The sequence below is a fragment of the Podarcis vaucheri genome, assembly GCF_965113315.1.
Source record: "Podarcis vaucheri genome assembly, chromosome: 15".
Taxonomy (NCBI): domain Eukaryota; kingdom Metazoa; phylum Chordata; class Lepidosauria; order Squamata; family Lacertidae; genus Podarcis; species Podarcis vaucheri.
The window spans coordinates 35,881,471-35,900,260 of NC_138753.1; the positions used below are offsets into that span (position 1 = coordinate 35,881,471).

The 18,790-nt window shown below is 42.7% G+C and overlaps 1 protein-coding gene across 17 annotated transcripts in view; it reads right to left on the bottom strand.

The window, feature by feature from the left end:
• The window catches only part of CAMK2B (calcium/calmodulin dependent protein kinase II beta), a 201,372-nt gene that overhangs the window by 138,116 nt on the left and 44,466 nt on the right, over nt 1-18,790 (bottom strand). For all 17 annotated transcript variants that reach the window (XM_082200335.1, XM_082200334.1, XM_082200341.1 and 14 more), the window contains exon 2: nt 8,931-9,025. In XM_082200335.1, coding sequence (XP_082056461.1) covers nt 8,931-9,025 — 95 coding nt within the window. The remainder of the gene's footprint in view (nt 1-8,930; nt 9,026-18,790) is intronic.

The window sequence follows — 18,790 nt, forward strand, 5'->3', positions numbered from 1 at the left end:
AGAAGGCCAAGAGGTGATTTGGACTGTAGCATTTTTTTTAAGGGTTACAATTATTTGACTCAAAGACAATTGAAAGGCCAGCAAGTGGAAATCAGAGCTAGGCAAATGTACTGTAATGTCAATGAGAGGAACACATCTTAAGATGGCAATCTACTGTCGGAATAACCAGTCAAAGAAAGCAGCAGTCTTTCATTTGGGAAACTTTCTCACTGTCAATTCCAAAATTAGCAGGATGTTAATTGGTGTGTTGGGACCAATTAAAATGTCACAAGGTCATGAACACGCTTTGGAGCTCCCCAGAATTATCCTTCAGGTTAAATTCTGAACAAAACAACAAGGTTGGGAGGGTTCAGGTTAGAAAAAGGTGGGCATGATGGGAAGTCTCCAAAAGATGCTATTTGTTAGATTATTAAAGTATTTTAGATTGAACATGCAGGTACCACGGTTCCCATAGTTTTCCCTTGCAGAGAACTAAAAGCAACTTCAAGGAGGAGAGAATTAAGATGGGGAAGAGGCCTCAGAGGACGGAAGAAAGGATTAATACCCCTGCTCTCCGCAAATGCCATGTTCTCCAAAACAGCCTCATGAGGATACTAATTACTTTTAAAAGTAGGGTCTTATTCAGGAAAGCCTCATATAGTGTCTGTTTTGGCCATGGCAGACAAAAATTTAGCTGCTGACAATATGACTAAGGTGAGCTTTAGCTGTCAGAGGGTACTGTACGGCAAATAAGTAGCAAAAGGAGGTCCACAGAATGGAAGGGCATTGATACACCTTTGCTGATGCTCAAACCTTTTTCATTTTTGGTTGTTTGAAGGGCTAAATTAGTGCATGCATGTTTCAGTGCTGTGGAAAGACGCTGGGACCACTTAGCCCCCAGTATCGAAAGTCCCACAACTGAACAAACTGCAAAATGCTACATTATGTTTAGTGTTATGTGGGTGACCTGCAGCAAGCCAAGCCAAGCCAAGAATCAGGCTCACACATCCACCCCATTTCACCTCCAACATGGGGAAGAGAAACAGACTCTTTTGAAGATTAGAACATCAGTTTGTGAATCCTGGCTTCTTGAAACAAACTGTGGCTAATTGAACAAGCCAGCTTCTTAGCCCACAGTTTAAAGGTGGCTTGTTTTGAAATTAAGTTTGCTGCAACCCAGGATTCTAGGTTCATACAATGTGTCAAGCCGCTATTTTCTGAAAGTGGAATTAATCCCCTAGCTATGTGGGAACAGAAGGGGAGCACATAAACCCAGTGCTTTGTTCAGACATGCTTAGGTTGTCCACTTGGCAATGAACCAGACATGGAGAGGGAAGGGTTATAAACCTCATCACTGGTGATATCATGGGTTAGAAAAATGGTAAAGGTAAAGGATCCCTGAATGGTTATGTCCAGTCAAAGGCGACTATGAGGTTGCCGCGCTCATCTCGCTTTCAGGCTGAGGGAGCCGGTGTTTGTCCACATACAACTTTCCGGGTCATGTGGCCAGCATGACTAAACCGCTTCTGGCACAACGGAACACCGTGACGGAAACCAGAATGCACAGAAGTGGCGTTTACCTTCCCAACACAGCGGTACCTTTTTATCTACTTGCACTGGCGTGCTTTCGAACTGCTAGGTTGGCAGGAGCTGGGACAGAGCAACAGGAGCTCAGCCCGTCACAGGGATTCGAACTGCCAACCTTCTGACTGGCAAGCCCAAGGGCTCAGTAGTTTAGACCACAGTGCCACTCGCGTATCATGGGTACCCTCTGGGAGAAACTTGTGGTATTCACATAACTACATTTTATACCTCATTTGATTTGCCCTTGCCCACAAACAAAGTTTTGCTCTAAGGGTCACAGACTGATAAAGGTTCCCCACCCCTGGGTTTAGAGCAGGGGTTGTCAACCTGGTCCCTAGATTCTAAGTGGGCAGTAGGGGGTTCTATGGCACAAGCTGAATCCTTTCATTGAGCATTGGTGGGCATTGGTGGGCAGTAAGGAAATTTTACCACCAAGAAAGATGCATTGGTGAGTGGTAAGTATAAAAAAGTTGACTACCCCGGTCTAGAGTCTATACTAACAGGATGGCAGGAGTTCTCCAGGGTTTCAGAAAGGGTAGGAGTCCTTCACAGTCCACTGTGGAGATGCCAGGGATTGAACCTGGGATCTTTTGCATGCAAAACATCTGCTCTGCCACCGAGCTAAAGTCCCTTACCAAAGCCCTTCATCAATGGAAGGTATCCAGATCCCACACAGGCATGCTTTCACCAAGCAAAAAAATGATTGCCTAGTAAGACACTACCAGTGCACACAAAGAATGCAGCAAGAAGCAATTTGTGCAAAGTTCCTTCTAAATCAATCTAATCATGACACAGAATTGATGAACTAAACTAAAGGGCACTCCTCCTAGGTATTTTAGCCACAGGTGTTACTTCAACTTCTTAGTTACATTAACAGTAGTCAATGCTGAATAAGAAATGTCATTCAGAAGTGCGAAACTCTGTTTTCTCATTAGCCACTCTTCCTTCTTTTTCTTCTGCATTAAGTATATTTCAAACATCCCCAGGAAATCCACTCACACCAGCACAATTAGCACTTTCTTAACAACTATTCACTGCTTGTATTGAAGAAGCTAGAAACTTGAGGAGGGAACTTGTGGGCTATTTTAAAAAATATATTCATTTTTTTTTAAAAAAAACCAACTATCTAACAAATCTACTAAGTAGAGGTTTTCCCAAATTATATATTTTTTTAAATGATATTTATTGAAAAAAGGATTTTTTTAAAAATTACAAAGAAATAAAAAGACAAAGTTACAAAGAAAAAAGACAAAAACAGAAAAAGGAAAAAAAAAACCATCATTTTCAAATTCTTGAATTTCATTACCTTCTTTCCATGACCTCCTCCTCCTCCCATCTCTTGTACAGTGGTACCTCGCAAGACGAACGCCTCGCAAGACAGAAAACCCGCTAGACGAAAGGGTTTTCCGTTTTGGAGGCGCTTCGCAAGACGAATTTCCCTATGGGCTTGCTTCGCAAGACGACAGCCCATAGGGAAATATCCGGGACAGCGGGGACGCGCAGCGTGTCTTCCCCACTGTCCTCGGACCTCCTCCGAAGCCGGGCGGTGGGGCGGGAACGCCTCCTCCCGCCGCCGCCGGGCTTCGGAACGATGCTCCGAAGCCGGGCGGTGGGGCGGGAACACCTTCTGAAGGCGGGTGGGGGGCGAAAGTCTTTGTCCCGCCTGCCTGCCTTCCCAGGGGCTTTTAAATCGCCCCGGACAGCGGAGAAGTCCTCCACTGTCCCAGGGCGATTTTAAAATGCCGCCCGCCAGCATTTTAAGATCGCCCGGACAGCGGAGAAGTCCTCCGCTGTCCCGGGGTTTTTTAAAATGCTGGGGGTGGGAAGAAAAGCCCTTGTCCCCCCCCCAAGCCTTCAGAAGAGGTCCGGGGACCTGGTCTGAAGGCGGTTTCCCTAGGAACGCATTAATTGATTTTCAATGCATTCCTATGGGAAACCGTGCATCGCAAGACGAAAAACTCGCAAGACGAAGAGACTTGCGGAACGAATTAATTTCGTCTTGCGAGGCACCACTGTATCTTGATTAATAATTGTCACAGCAAATCCTTTCCATAATTCATAGTATTCTGTCCTTACATTACCTTACTCTATTTTCATCTTATCTTATAAAAAACCTTAAAACTTAAGACTTAAGTCTTATTTTTACCAGCTTCTCATAACCATAACCTTTTTACCTGATTCTTTAAACATTTTTACAAGAGCCAAGTAATTTCATTTCAACATTTTTCCAACGTTCATAAAACATTTCTGATAATAAAAAGAAAAAAAAGAATAAAAACAATCCAATCTTCTTCCAGCGTCCCCTCTCCCCAGTCCCGGGATTGTCAGTCCTTTTTTTTTAACCCATTAGTCTGGCACATTAACCTGGTGATCTTATATCCGAGGCCTTCAAATCTCTTCCATGTCCCTTCCGCAGCTCTTCTTCATATTTTCCTTTCACTCGTGGGAACTCCAGCTTGGTAGTGTTTTTGACCCATTTCAACAAATCAGCCCCTTTCTCATAGTCCAGACTAGACTCCATGTGGTATTTTAAAACATGTTTCAGATTCCCTCCAAGATTGGGAGTCCCAGCAGCTCCAAACCTCTGACGGCCCATTGCCAGACTCGGAAAGTCCAAACATCCCTGCACAGGGGGGTCAGTCCAACCCCCCATTTCCAAATCAATCCAAACTTTGTCTTTCCAAATCTGGTTTTTCCCAGGCTCATTTGTCAAATCCAAAGGTTCATTTTCCTGCTGGGCCAAAAGTCCCTCCATCCCTGGCGCCCAAGATTCAGCAAGGTCCTCTTCTTTCAGTTGTTCTGTCATGGCACACTCCTGTTTTGGTTCCTGAGTGGGCTCCATATAGTTTCCCACTACCTGTTCAAAGGTTCTGGCCGCATTAGTCATAAAATCCGTCTTCTGACTTAACTGATCCAATAGGGCATTTATTTTACAGAAAGCACCCAACAGTGCTTCTGAAGGCATTGTCCTACAAGGTCACAAATCCTTTCCCACAGTTGTAATCAGTAACAGCTGCAAGTTCCCAGGATTTAGTTACAATTTCACAGTTCCCCTCTAGGGGGAAAAACTTCTGGTTGCTCTTTTTCTTGAAAACAATAGCAACAAAGGTTTCCCAAATTATTATTTGGGTTTCCCAAATTATAATATTCACTCTGAATCTGTGTTCAATGAGCTAATCTAATTTAAAAATTAAAGGGATGAATTTTTCCATGCTTCAGCTTTTCTCTTCCTAAATTTGCTATGCAGAAATTCTCAGTTTTTTCCATTTCATTTCATTTGCTTGTTTTCATCCTGCCTTTGTGTCACAAAGCATTAATAGCAGCAAGACAATTAAAACAAACAGTATCATCATGAAAATGGAACAGTTTGAAAAAGCTAATAAAGTCAAATCTAAAACAGTAGGTTAAAAGAAACACACAGAAACATCTACAATAAAAATCTAAATCCTAAAAGACATACAGGACCAGGCAGATCTCATAAGATATTGTATTCTTTTATTTATTTCCTTTTTTAGTTTGTGGTTTAATTATATTTTTGAGTTTCATGTTGTATTGGGGGTTTGTTTTATAAGCTGCTGTGGGGTGTTTAGCCTGAAAAGTGGGATATAAATATATGAAATAAGACAATACCCATAAATAACCTTGACACCAAAACTGAGGAGGTCATGACATGAGTATCATCATTCTGATCTACAGTAGTGGGACCATGAGCAAAGTCTTCCTTTTCAGCTCTTCCCAGGAACCCGAACTACCTGTGCCTTTCCCTTCTCGCTTTTCATGTTCCTCATTGCTACCACTAGTATTCCTGTTTGAAGTCTACCAATATGGTACACTCCAAGACATTAAGAATCTTGACCTGTAAGACTGGTCCTGTATTCCGAAATCACTTTCAAGGATTGGATGCAACTGTTTGACTGGGCTCAGGACACATGGTGTTCCAGTTAATTCAACAGTTAATTTACTGTGCCTGAATACAAGACATCTGCCTTCTTTCCAGCTGGGAAAGAAACAAGAGACAGAGAGAAGGGGATAAGAGTTAGCCTTTTGAAGTGCTCTCCTGATCCTAAGCAGGCCTGCATAGATCTGACTAAGGATTTTAATGTCAAATACCTTCATCTCACTTTAGCCAATAGCATTACTGCGATTTGACTCTAGCACCTTATTTGTCAGCCTCTCTACTCCGATCATAATACCCTTCCTTATAGGCACTACATGCCTCATTGACTTAACCCCTGCTAGCTTCTGTGGCCTTCCTGAGATCATTGAGTTTAGCCCAGTTAATATCCTTCAGCTTCTTTAAACACTTCAGACTTGTCGCTTTCTAATCAGCTCCTCTCTAAACTAAGTCATCTCAGTCACAATCTAAACTTTACTAATCCAGTTTCATTGTCAGGACTAATCCAGTTTCCGTTGTTGGGTCAGAATGGAAAAGTGAGCCTTTGGGGGGTAAAGTCAAACCTTTCAAGAGTTACAGCTCCTACTATGGCTGTAGAGACCAATATGAGATAGACATCTTTTACTGCAGGTGGGGCAGATGAAGGTGTTTGGTTTTGCTGCTGCAGGCGCACCATGGTGTTTCTTCTCTCTGTGCTCCTCCCAGCGGTCCTTCCTCCTCTGATCACTGCTGTGGATACACACCCTGACTGCCTGTCTCCAGGCACTGAGATTGTCTGCAAGGGATTCACTTACAGCAGAGTTAACGTGGCCAGCCTTTATGTCACGTTTGCAGACATCTTTGTAACACAGAGCTGGACTGCCAACAGGCCTAATGCTTGAAGCCAACGCTCTGTGGAGCATGTCCATGGGAATCCTGCCATCTTCCAATCTGTGGACATGACCAAGCCAGCATAGATGTCGCTGAGACGGAAATATGAAAACATGATGGGAATGTGGGCTTGGGAGAGCACATCTGTGTTTGAGACTCTGTCCTGCCATGTGATACCCAAAATCTTCCTGAAGGCAGTGTGCAAGTTGCCCACAACTCACTTTCATAAAGCAGTGTGCTCAACATGCAAGCCTGGTCATTAGCACCAAATTCTCCCATACCCTTTTGGAAAGGTGAGCCATTGCCATAGCTGCCTTGCTACTATGCTTGTCCAGCTCAGCATCACTGGAAATGTTGTTGGTTATGGGGGGAACCCAGGTAGACACCATCTTCAGTGAAGCTGAAGGCATAGAAAAGCAATAGGGAGAAGACTATGCCAAAGAGAGTTGAAGTGAAAACACCATCCTGTTTCACACCACTCTTTATAGGGAAGGCATCCGAGGATGAATCGTCGTACTGGACAGTGCCATGCATGTTCTCATGAAAGGACACAATCATCTTGCGGAACTTAGGTGGGAATCCTATCTTGTTGAGCAGTGTGAAAAGTTCTTTTCAGCTGATGAGGTCAAAGTCCTTCATCAAGTCAATGAAGTAGATGTACAAGGGATGTCTCTGCTAATTTAGCAATTTAGTGAACCGACCTCGACTTTACCTCCTATTTATCTTGAAGCCAATGTCCTCAAAGAATGAAGCTAACCTTCCTGAGGCCACACCAGAAGTAATTATGAGAGGCACAAGCAGACACTGCCTCTCCCAACCCTGTTGTGCCTGCATAAAATGACTCTGTCTTGACTGAGCTCAGAAATAGAACATCAGCCCTGCAAAGCCAGAACCATATGGGCACCTTGGTTGTCTGTTTGCCTTTAAGGCTATCAACCAGCTAGAGCCTCACCAGGTTCAGTACTGTCATTGATAAGCTTTCAAAAACAAAAACCAAAGGACTTCAAATTAATACTCTACAGATGCCCAGAAGCACTCTGCCATTACCTATCTTCCTATCAGAACAGAAAGGTACTCTGCACATATGGAGAGAAAAGTGCACTTATGTATGTATGTCATAGAAAATCATAAACAATTTTCACAGGCATAAGGCAATATACCGTATTTTTCACCCTATAGGGCGCACCGGCCCATAGGGCGCACCTAGTTTGTTGGGGGGGAATAAGGGGGGGGATTATTTTTCGCCCAGGCACGGGGCTGGGGCGGGGGAAGCCCGAGCTTCCCCCGACCCCAGCCCCCAGAACAGGCTGCTTTCCGCAAGCCTTGGGAGCCCGGCGGAAACTCCCGCCGGGCTCCCAAGACTTGCGGAGAGCTGCCCAAAGTCCAGGGTGTGCTCCGCTGCGCTCCCCGGGTTTTGGGCTGCAGGCTGCTGTCCACAAGCCTTGGGATAGCTTCCTGAAGCCTGGAGAGCGAGAGGGGTCAGTGCGCACAGACCCCTCTCGCTGTCCAGGCTTCAGCAAAAGCCTGCATTCGCCCCATAGGACGCACACACATTTCCCCTTCATTTTTGGAGGGGGGAAAGTGCGTCCTATAGGGCGAAAAATACGGTAATTTTGGGAGTTGAAAGACAAACTTTAACTGACCCATCTCTGAGCCAACTCAGTTTTTCCATTCCACTTCACTAAAAAGTTGTGTGCACATATTGCTCAATCAGAGCCATCTAAATTAACCACCACAGCAGGCCAACTTTTGTTATCTAGAAACAAATCCAATTTGCCTAATTCAGCTTAGTACCAAAATATGCCACAGTTGTTCATGGATAGGTAAACTTATTAGTCGCAATGGCTTGTCAGAAAACTAACCATCATTCTCATCTTAAATAATCAAATTAATAGCAAGGTTATGCTTAGGTCCTCATGCCCAGCCCTCCTTTGAAACAGTGTGCATAGCAACTCACTGTTCAGTGGGAGCTGCTTCATTGGGGCTAACAGACTTCCTAAAAATCAGTTCTTCATGGTTTAATGAGTCCCATCTTCACCTACTGCCCAGCTCTACAATCACAAGGTCTGGGTTAATCACTTACAGTACCACTGCTTCAGCAAACTCAATTTCCTTCACGTTGTCTTCATTAATCTCATAGATATACCCTTCCACAACCTGTTAGTTCCAGTCTATAAGGTATAAATACCCCATCTGTTGAGCTAATCATAAATTTTGAAATTCCAAGGGCAAAAGCATTATTAGTGAAAGGGCAAAAGCTCTCTTATTCTTGCTGCCTACAAAAAAGGGAAAATTCCAAGCTTAGATTGGGAAATACCTTGAAGGAGAGAGGTCTTATTGTTTATAGAGTTCTTCTACACTCCCCCTTTGATTGGCAGTGATTACTGCACTCAATATCTATAGCAGCTTTCTGTCTTTCGCAATTATCTCCTATCTATCTAGTAGTCACTCATAATTCCTGACACTGTAGTCCTATTTGAGCACTGCAGCACCCTGTGTCTCTCCTGATTGAAACAACAAGTGAGTGGCCTGCTACCAGAGAATTGACCTGTAATATGAGTTTCAAAAGCCTCATCTATTGCACAAAACAAAAGAAGCCTACCTCTGGCTGAGAGCTTCTTGGTGTTGATAATCTTTGCCGCATATTCGTGTCCAGTGCAGAGTTTGACACAGCGCCGCACAACTGAGAAAGCCCCCCTAAAAATGTGCATTAGAAAAAAGGAGAAAACAGAGATTAATGGCTGCAGCTTGGAAGAATCCGATTCACAGCAGTATCTCGTTTTTTTAAAGACAGCTTTGCAACATTTTTTAACATTTCAACATACAGAAATTTCCCTTTTAGCCCATCCCATCGTGGCATTCTTATTCCAGATGAGAGCAAAGGAGAGAGAAAATAAAATAAATTGCCTCTTGTTGAATTCATTCAATGAGAATGTCCTAAAATTAAAGAGTTGGAAAGCATCTCAAAGGTCATCCTTTGCTCAAAGGTCAACTCCCTGCTGATGCAGAAGACCAACTACTGCAGCATCTGTGAAAAGAGGCCACCCAGTCTCTTAAAAATCTGTGATGAATGAGAATTTAAAAAGGTCTAAAAGGGCTCCAAAGATTTCAGGAAGAAGACCTATTTTCCTGTTGAATGTTATTTGCCGCTTGATCCAGGGATAGCTGGACTGCTCAACTGGTTAAGGGTGTGGTTCTGACAACACCAAGGCTGCAGGTTCGGTTCCTGACAGCTGCATATTCCTGCACTGTAGGAGTTTGGACTAGATGACCCTCAGGGTTCCTTCTCAACTGAAAGGAAAACCACCTTGGAGGGGAAGTGGCAGGGGAGAATGCAGGGAACCACACGAATCATCCCTCCTTTCTCACACACAAAAACGGCTTTGCGGTTTTCTACAATCAAACGGTATATTACTTTAAATAAATAAATAAATAAATATTAGCAACTCTGACATGTAGTGCTATATGTTAGTTTAAGGGACTTCTGCTGTTGGGATTAGAAATATATTCATTAATCATATTTTATCTCATCCTTCCTCCAGAGCAGCACAAACAGAGTGACAGAAGCAGCTTCAGGACTCAATAATAATTAATTAAATAATAATAATAATAATTTATTTATATCCCACCCATCTGGCTGAGTTTCCCCAGCCACTCTGGGCGGCTCCCAATCAAGTGTTAAAAACAGTACAGCGTCAAATATTAAAAACTTCCCTGAATAGGTATTTGAGCCCTAATCAAAAACTTTAGCCACCATACCAAGCTGTCTTTTATCTGAGAATTCTTTTAACACAATTTTTAGCACTTAAGATTTTGCATTTTTTTATTTTCTAAAGAAGTGCTCTTACTTTAATGTTCCTAAGAACTGTAAGGCTAATAAAGGCTGTATAAACATCTGTCGTGAGTAGTTAGGCTAATTAATCCTACTCTAGTGTAGGATAATGAGTTGAGCTACAAGACTATAATTCTCAGTTCACCAGCGTGGTACCCACAACCTCAGCAAAGACTGACCTCAGATGCTCTGCTGTCAACAACTCCAAACAGCTGTCTATTACTCATTCCCTAATTCCAACCAGTAGTGAAGTTGCTGGGCCATAGCTATGCGGACGTCACAGTTAAGGTCAGAAGCTAGAGGGCATATTTGATGGATATTTGTTGGTACAAATTGTGCTCTGCTCTCTGCATGACAGTGGGACTCTTAAGAAAGCATAAGAATTGCCTTGCCTGAATCAGACCATGTAGACCAGTACTGGGTTTTTAACAGCGGCCAGCCTGATTTTCGTGGGAAGTCTCAGATATACAGTATGGGGTTATATTCAATGCTGCTCCTACTCAGAGTATTCCCACTGAAGTTAACAGACATCACTAACTGAAGCTCATTAAAAATGTCAACTATTCCAGAAAGAATGGATTGGCTAAAACAGCTCTCTATGCTCTCTGAATCGTAATGAAGTTTTAGCTCATCCCAGTATAAACAGTGAGAAGGATAATGCAGTACAAATGAGGAATAATTGCATTGCATGCTAACATTGCAGAGATAAATTAGTTGCTACAGAAACAGGTTTAGTACAATCCTGAACATCCTTACTCAGAATTAAGTCCTTCTTGTTTAATGGGATTTACTTATTTGAAACTCTACATAGGATTTGCAAATGAACCTATATTCAATCAACAACTACTACAACAACAAATCCTATCTTTTGAAAGCGAGGTACTCAGTTTATATCATTGGTTCGCCAGAAGCGGCTTAGTCATGCTGGCCACATGACCCAGAAGCTGTACGCCAGCTCCCTTGGCCAATAAAGCGAGATGAGCGCCGCAATCCCAGAGTCGGTCACGACTGGACCTAATGGTCAGGGACCCCTTTACCCTTTAGCTTTAAGAGGCTGGTGACCAACCAGGCCCCAGAGGTTACAATCTGTTTGGAAAGATTCATTTGGAAAGATTCAGTCTTCAGCAGAAGACCAAGGAATGCATTTTAGTTTATGAAAGATATAAGCATAATATTGTCAAAGAGAAATCAAAAGTACATTATATATAAATACATCTTGGGGGATGAAAAATCCAATAAACAATAAAGCGGCTATTATGTGCAAAGATTACAATATGCAATATTAAAATTAACTACAATTTAACTACTGCCGAATCCTACATTCGCTCACCAACAACAAACCCGCCTTAGTTAAATATTACTACATGGTCCCAGCTGTTCTAATTTCATGGCCTTTTACTTTTAAAAACAGAACATAGCTACCAATCCAGAGTGAAATTCCAGAAAACAGGATCCTGCAGTCTTAGATCCATATTATCAGAGATCAATCCAGTTTCCAGTATACAAGGTGCAGGGAAACCCAAACAGAAGATTAACCCAGGTAAAAATTAAAGAAAAATGTTTTAAAAATAAAATAGTGAAATCTGAACAAAATAAACTATTAAAAAATTGAATACAAAGTTGTCCATAGAACAAAGGTCAGGAAACACCTAACTATGTTTAATAATCACAAGGAAGAATTCTGATAAGGGAGAAATAAAATATCCTCAAGCAAATAACAAAAATCAATCAGAGTTGTACAAAAAGTGCATGGAAAATTCAGCACAGAGAAGCCTAAAGCAAAGTAAAAATATTAAAAGCGGTAAGAATGGACTCTGACATCGATAGTTTTGAATGTGTGTGTTCCAGAGAAGAGTTCAGTTACGTTACAAAAAGATATCAGAAAAAAACTTCTTGGGTGAAACAGAGATGAAGCTGAGTTCCAATATCTAAAAAAAACTACAAAAAAAAACTTTAAAATTCCTACTTGCTGATTGATTGCTTCATTCTCCCTTTGTTCTCAACTAAAAGAAATTCCGTATTGGAAAATGGCAAGTCAGGAGGCAAACACCTGAAAAAGGAAGGTGCCATTATTTTGCAGTTGACATGATCCTGAGCATGGATAGGCAACCTAAGGCCTGTGGGCCCGCAGACGGTCTGGGAATCAGCGTTGTTTTTACAAATCTTGTATCTTCTTCACACCGGTTGACTAAGGCCTTGTTAGCATTTCTGCTTTTCACACTCCAGAAAGACATTAAGGTCTATTTCAGTCATGAGCCACAGCTTGTTGACCGTTCTACTCCACAGCTTCAAGTAGGACCATCTTCATCATGTATCCAAATTTGCCCCCCTCCACTGAGCTCAGAACAACCTTCCTCATTAAATAACCACTACAGACTTTTCAGCAGCTGCTCAGAAACATGTATACAGTACACATAAGTATATATGCTCACACTCATCGAGGTTTCATAGTAAGGTTAAAAAAAAAAAAAGGTAAAAGACCCCGGACGGTTACATCCAGTCAAAGGCAACTATGGGGTTGCAGCGCTCATTTCACTTTCAGGCTGAGGGAGCCGGTGTTTGTCCACAAACAGCTTTCCAGGTAATGTGGCCAGCATGACTAAACCGCTTCTGGTGCAACGGAACACCATGACGGAAGCACACGGAAACGCCGTTTACCTTCCCGTCACAGCGATACCTATCTATCTACTTGCACTGGTGTGCTTTTGAACTCCTAGATTGGCAGAAGCTGGGACAGAGCAACAGGAGCTCACTCCATCGTGCGGATTTGAACCGCCAACCTTCTGATCAGCAACTCCAGAGGCTCAGTGGTTTAGACCACAGCGCCACCCACATCCCTAGGTTTCAAAGTACTGTAATCCAAAGAGCGCTCCAACTGGAGAACAGCCTTTGCCAAAGGTGCCATGGACTTTGAAGACGCTCAAACTCAGGACGAAAGGGAGAAACGTGCAAAGAGGAAGCCACGTTTGGCAAACCCTCACCCTGATCAACTCCCACCCAGAAACCTATGTCCCCACTGTGGAAGGTGTGTGGATCCAGGATTGGCTTCCACAGTCACCTATGGACACACCATTAAGACCATGTTCATGGAAGACAATCTTACTTGGCTATGAGTGGTCGCCAAAGAAAAAGAATCCAAAGAGAAAGTTATTTGAATGGATATATGAAAGAGAACAAAATAAACCAAAAATTAATTTGAGTCAAAAGCACCTTCAAATATTAAAATCATGTATAAATGTCAATTCTACAGAGCTACTTTTCATGAGGGAGAGCTCCATATCCTGGGATATCGGCAAGGCTTTTGAATTACTGGTGCACTGGAACTCAAGCTCTCACCTATGGAGTGAGTGTTGGTGGATCTATAACTACTTAAGTTGACGTACTGAAGCATGATTCAGCATTTTTAACTACTGACCACCTGGAGAGCCTTTGCACAAATGTAACCAGCTAGCAGAATTATGCAGCTTTACCACAGAGATCTCTCTTGTGGTTGAAGCAACACAACCTGGGCTGTGTACAGATAGGTTTGTTCTGGGGAAGAGCAGCACCAGTTTTCCTCTTATCGCTATTACAATAGCACTAGTCACAATCCTGTATCAATAGCTGCATGAAGATACAAGTGTAATAGTAAGGGCCAGGGGGAGCTTGTTTGTTCCAAGTTCTTAATTTCTAATTGCAACTGTTTCCCTAGTCAGATCAATGGAGTGATGAAATTGGCTAGATTGGATCTCAAGCAGCTTCTGGAGTAATCAGTTTCACTCCTAAGGGAAACTTTGCATTTTTTAAAAAAAAATCTGTTTGCTTGTTTAAGAGCTAAATGAGCACATATGTACATATACACCTGTTTTTTCATATAATCAAAAAACCACTTTTTTAAAAAGCATAAAAATGGCTTCAAAGCTATTCCTGGCATTGTATAGGGAGAAGTATACTAACTTCCTCTGAGTTCTATCCAGTATGTGTCAGTGACAGAAGCACTAATATATATATGCCTGTTATACCTGGAATAGTCATGCTTTTAGAAGCTAGTTCCAGCTTTTCTAAAATACAGCTTGAAGTCCTAACGCACCTTTAATAGTTTTGAATAAGAGGGAATTTCAGTAGGTGAACTTCCTCCTCTATTAAAAGTGTAGAATTCCTGTCCTTTTGCATCTGACCACCCTACACAAAATCCTGCAAAACCTGTTCAGCTAGAGACCACAGTGGAACACAAACATTAGCGTAACTTGGACCAAGTGGTATTGCATCCACAATGACAACGAACACACACACACACAGTGGAAATGATTTACCACCATGGCAAACTCCTGCAATGGGATTTGGGTCTTAGGGGCAGGAGAAGCTGGCCAGAACTCAACAGTCATGGCAAGTACACTCAGTTTAGCATGAAAGTAACCCCCCAGGTTTGGACAGCAGTCTGAATTATAATGCCTCATGGAGTAGCCTAAAATAATTCAAGATTATAAAGTGCATATTCCTGACACATTTGGAAATGTTACTGCTTTATAAAATACAAAAGTAGAAGGGGAAATTACAAATTGATTGATAAAATCAGAGATACAAATACAACACAAGGATAGCCTTCCCCAACCTACTGCCTTCCAGTTGGTCAGAATAGAGTCAACAATACTGGGATAAATGAACAAAACAGTCTGCCTTGATTTAAGGCAGCTCTCTGAGTATTTTGGCAATGGCGGGCCTCCCAAGATCTTAGCAAGGGATCTTTCCCATCACCTGCTATGAGATCTGAATTGCACTTTAAAGCTGTTTCCTATGCACATTTATGTCCCACTAGAACGGCCATCCCTAGCGTGGTGTCCTCTATATGTTGTTGGACTTCAACTCCCATCAGCGCTAGCCATCATGGCCAATGGCCAGGGATGATGCTAACTGTAATCCAAAATATCTGGAAGGCCTTTTTACTTGTATCTCTGATTTTATCATTACAAACCACCCCCGCTTTCATTTTTAAAGTAGTTTCAAAATAAAGACAAACATTTTCTGTGTTGTATCAAACCCTTTTCTGAACCACACAAGAGATCTGAAATTAACTACCTTTGGTCAAAATGACAGCTTATAAAGTCACAGACAGAGATGCAGTAATTTGCAACCATTTCCTCACTGCATACAAAGTGGTATTCTGATTTTTTGCTGATTTTTCCCCTACTTCTTAGCACCATGTATTTAAATATCTATTTGAAACAGAAGTCAGTAAAACTTAACCAGTATTATTCCTAAGTAAACTGAAATAATAAATAGCAAAGTGCTTCAGGCTGCAGAACTATTAGTAACCAAAATTATTTATAAATCACTTCCTACAATAACAAATCAGGGTTCCACATGTGGTCCAGAAGAAGCAGCCAAGAGAGATTCTTGAATGTTAAGGGATGCCGCCCATATAATCATATTTTACCAAACAAGGAAATAAATAGACCCTGCACTCCTGCTGCTGTGAAAACTGGCATGCAAGAACACAGCCTTAGTGACTGGGTGGCAGTCGGGGCATAACAGAATAGAAATGGTGGGAATGCATTGCCCAATACACCCTCCCACACAAAGAATCCATCATAAGCTATACCTAAGAGTCCATTTAGGAAGCAATCTCTCTCTCTCTCTCTCTCTCTCTCTCTCCCTCCCTCCCTCCCTCCCTCCACACACACACACACACACACACACAGAGCGACAGCAAGAGTGCTGAGTGCCTAAGGAAGTTTAAAAGTAAAGGTAAAGGGACCCCTGACAGTTAAGTCCAGTTGCAAACAATTCCCGGGTTGCAGCGCTCATCTCGCTTTACAGGCCGAGGGAGCCGGTGTTTGCCCGCTTCGCAGTTTTTCTGGGTTATGTGGCCAGAATGACTAAGCCACTTCTGGCGCAATGGAACACCAACACCAGAGCAGCGCAAGGAAACGCCGTTTACCTTCCAGCTTGAGCAGTACCTATTAATCTACTTGCACTTTTTGGAATGCTTTCGAACTGCTAGGTTGGCAGGAGCTGGGACCGAGCAACGGGGGCTCACCCCATCGCAGAGATTCGAACCGCCAACCTTTTGATCAGCAAGCCCAAGGCTCTGTGATTTAGACCACAGCACCACCTGCGTACCTAAGGAAGTTTCAGAGGAGTACTAGAAGAAAATGGCCTTGGGGAACATGTGCCTTGAGATACACATCCCTACGGATTAATCCTCACTTTAAGAGATCTTAAGTGCAAGGGAACCACCCATTAGCAATTTAAGGGATCACAGGGAGAGGATCATTTTTAATCAATTAAATATATTTTAACAGCTTTCACAAGGAGGGGGGGGGGGAAACATTCCCAAGAAGGCTTTCCGAACAGATTAAAAAATACAATCAGAGGACGTCACTGCAAGCTGTTGCCTGGCAACTGCCGACTGCCAGCAAGGGAAGAGTGCTTCCATCATTGCTCAGCCCCAATTCCTTGCCTCAGAGGATTCTGGTTTGAGTTGCCAGTGGTGTAGTGAAAGGGGACGAAGGTGAACAAAGCTCCTCTGGCATCATCTGCCAGAGCAACTGAAGGTCCCGCTCTTTGTTCTGGCAAATGAAGATCATTTGTTGAAGTTTAGTGTGTTTTACATGATGAACCTATGCAGTCAGTTAAAACTCCCAGTTTAGAAATCTAACAGTTGCAGAGGCCAGTTGGAATACAAAAATCTTCAAGAGATGCCAGCAAATTGGGCCTCTGTAACATGGCCACCCAGAGTGTCTGGGTACAAGTAAAATTTGGATGATGATGATGATGATGACGGAAACAGCTCTCCTCCATATGATCTCAATAGTAAACAAGCTAGGATATAAGGACTCAAGCAGTCCTTACTTCCAGGAAACTAGCACAGATTTTCAGTCATGCTGCTCCTAACAAAGTGGGCATTATAATCTGGGAGTACAGTCATACCTTGGTTCTTGAACGGCTTAGTTGATGAACAAATTGGCTCCCGAACGCCAAAAACCTGGAAGTAGGTGTTCCAGTTTTCAAATGTTTTTCCGAAGCCGAATGTCCAACACAGCTTCCGCTTGAGTGCAGGAAGCTCCTGCAGCCAATCGGACGCCATGCCTTGATTTTCGAATGGTTTTGGGAGTCGAGTGGACTTCTGGAGCACATTAAGTTCAAGAACCAAGGTTCCACTGTATGACCATGGAGGCTCTTGTGATGTGCTCTTGCACTTCAAAATTTACCACTAGGCCTCTGGGTTTGACACCAAGGAAGAACAAGGATAAGGGCAGGACCCTGTCTAAATAATCCTGGTTTCATATATGGAGAACATGGTTCAGGGGTGGAAAAATTGTGTAGTCCAGATGATGTTGGACTACAACTCCCATCTCATCCATGAGCGTTGACCATGCTGGTTGTAGCTGGTGGGAGCTGGAGTCCCACAACATCTCCAGGGCCACAGGTTCTCCCACCTCTGCCATAATCATTAGGGGCATGTTCTACTCATGCGTAAAACCTACACATGAGCAGACAGGGTACAGATAAGTACCCAAGGTTCCACCCATTGTTATCCTTCACATTGCCTTTCAGTTTGTGGAAGGTGATTCTTTGCATGTTTTAGAACCCTAAAAATCAGAAGTACAGAGGCTTCATGCTTCAGACCTTTGCCTTCCACAAGTTAGAAACTATCAGTAGGTGGTGTTTAGCAGGCTCATTCTCACATGCATGTAGGTTTTGCACAACGCTTGTGCAGGGCTGAAGTAATTTCTGATTCTAAACAAATTTGACTGTAGCTCTTGGAAGCCACTTCCAGAACTTCCTGAGGTTATAAAGCACCATATACGTATTCTAAATAATTCAGTGTTTAATTAAAAAACACACAAAAATGCTGCTTCCTTCCTCTCCAAAAAGCCCCCCACTGGGTTTCTAGATACGAAGCCCAAAAACACATTTCAGTAGCAACAAACCAAGAGCATAGAAAAGAGCATGGGTGTAGCCGGGGGGGGGGGCGGGGGACCGGGAGGGACAGCTTCCCCTCCATCAAGTAAATCAATAAAAATACTTAACTGAGGTTCTGCCCCTCCTAAACATGAAGCCTGCCTCCCCCCCAACATAAATCCTGGCTACGGCCATGGAAATGAGGAAGCCAAATTACAGTACTGTACAAAGAACAGGGGGAGATGGTGTAATTGTAAAATAAAAAATGTTTATTGGAGTGTTTTTAGAACCAAATTCATTTTTCTAGCACTTTGAGATTTGCTTTTGTGTTTTGGGGTCTTTCAGCAGTCAAGAGGAAAGTTAAAAAGTTTAATGGTTCTTAGGAGAGAAATGGGGGGGGGGGACTGGGGCTCCATTTAACTGTCCTATTTTACATCAAAATCAAGAACTTCTTGAAAGATCAGCCAAGGACATGCATTCTGACTCTGCTGTAAAAAGGCCCATGGGCGTAGCCAGGATTTTTGTTTGGGGAAAGGCTTTTGTTGGAGGGGGGCAGAACCAAAAATTAGGAGGGCAGAACCTCAGTTAGTTAAGTACCGTATTTTTCGCTCTATAACACGCACCCGACCATAACACGCACATAGTTTTTAGAGGAGGAAAGCAAGAAAAAAAAATATTCTAAATGAAACACTGGATGTATGATTTTTGTGGTTCATGCTGTGGCCACAGACATGTGATCTGACGGT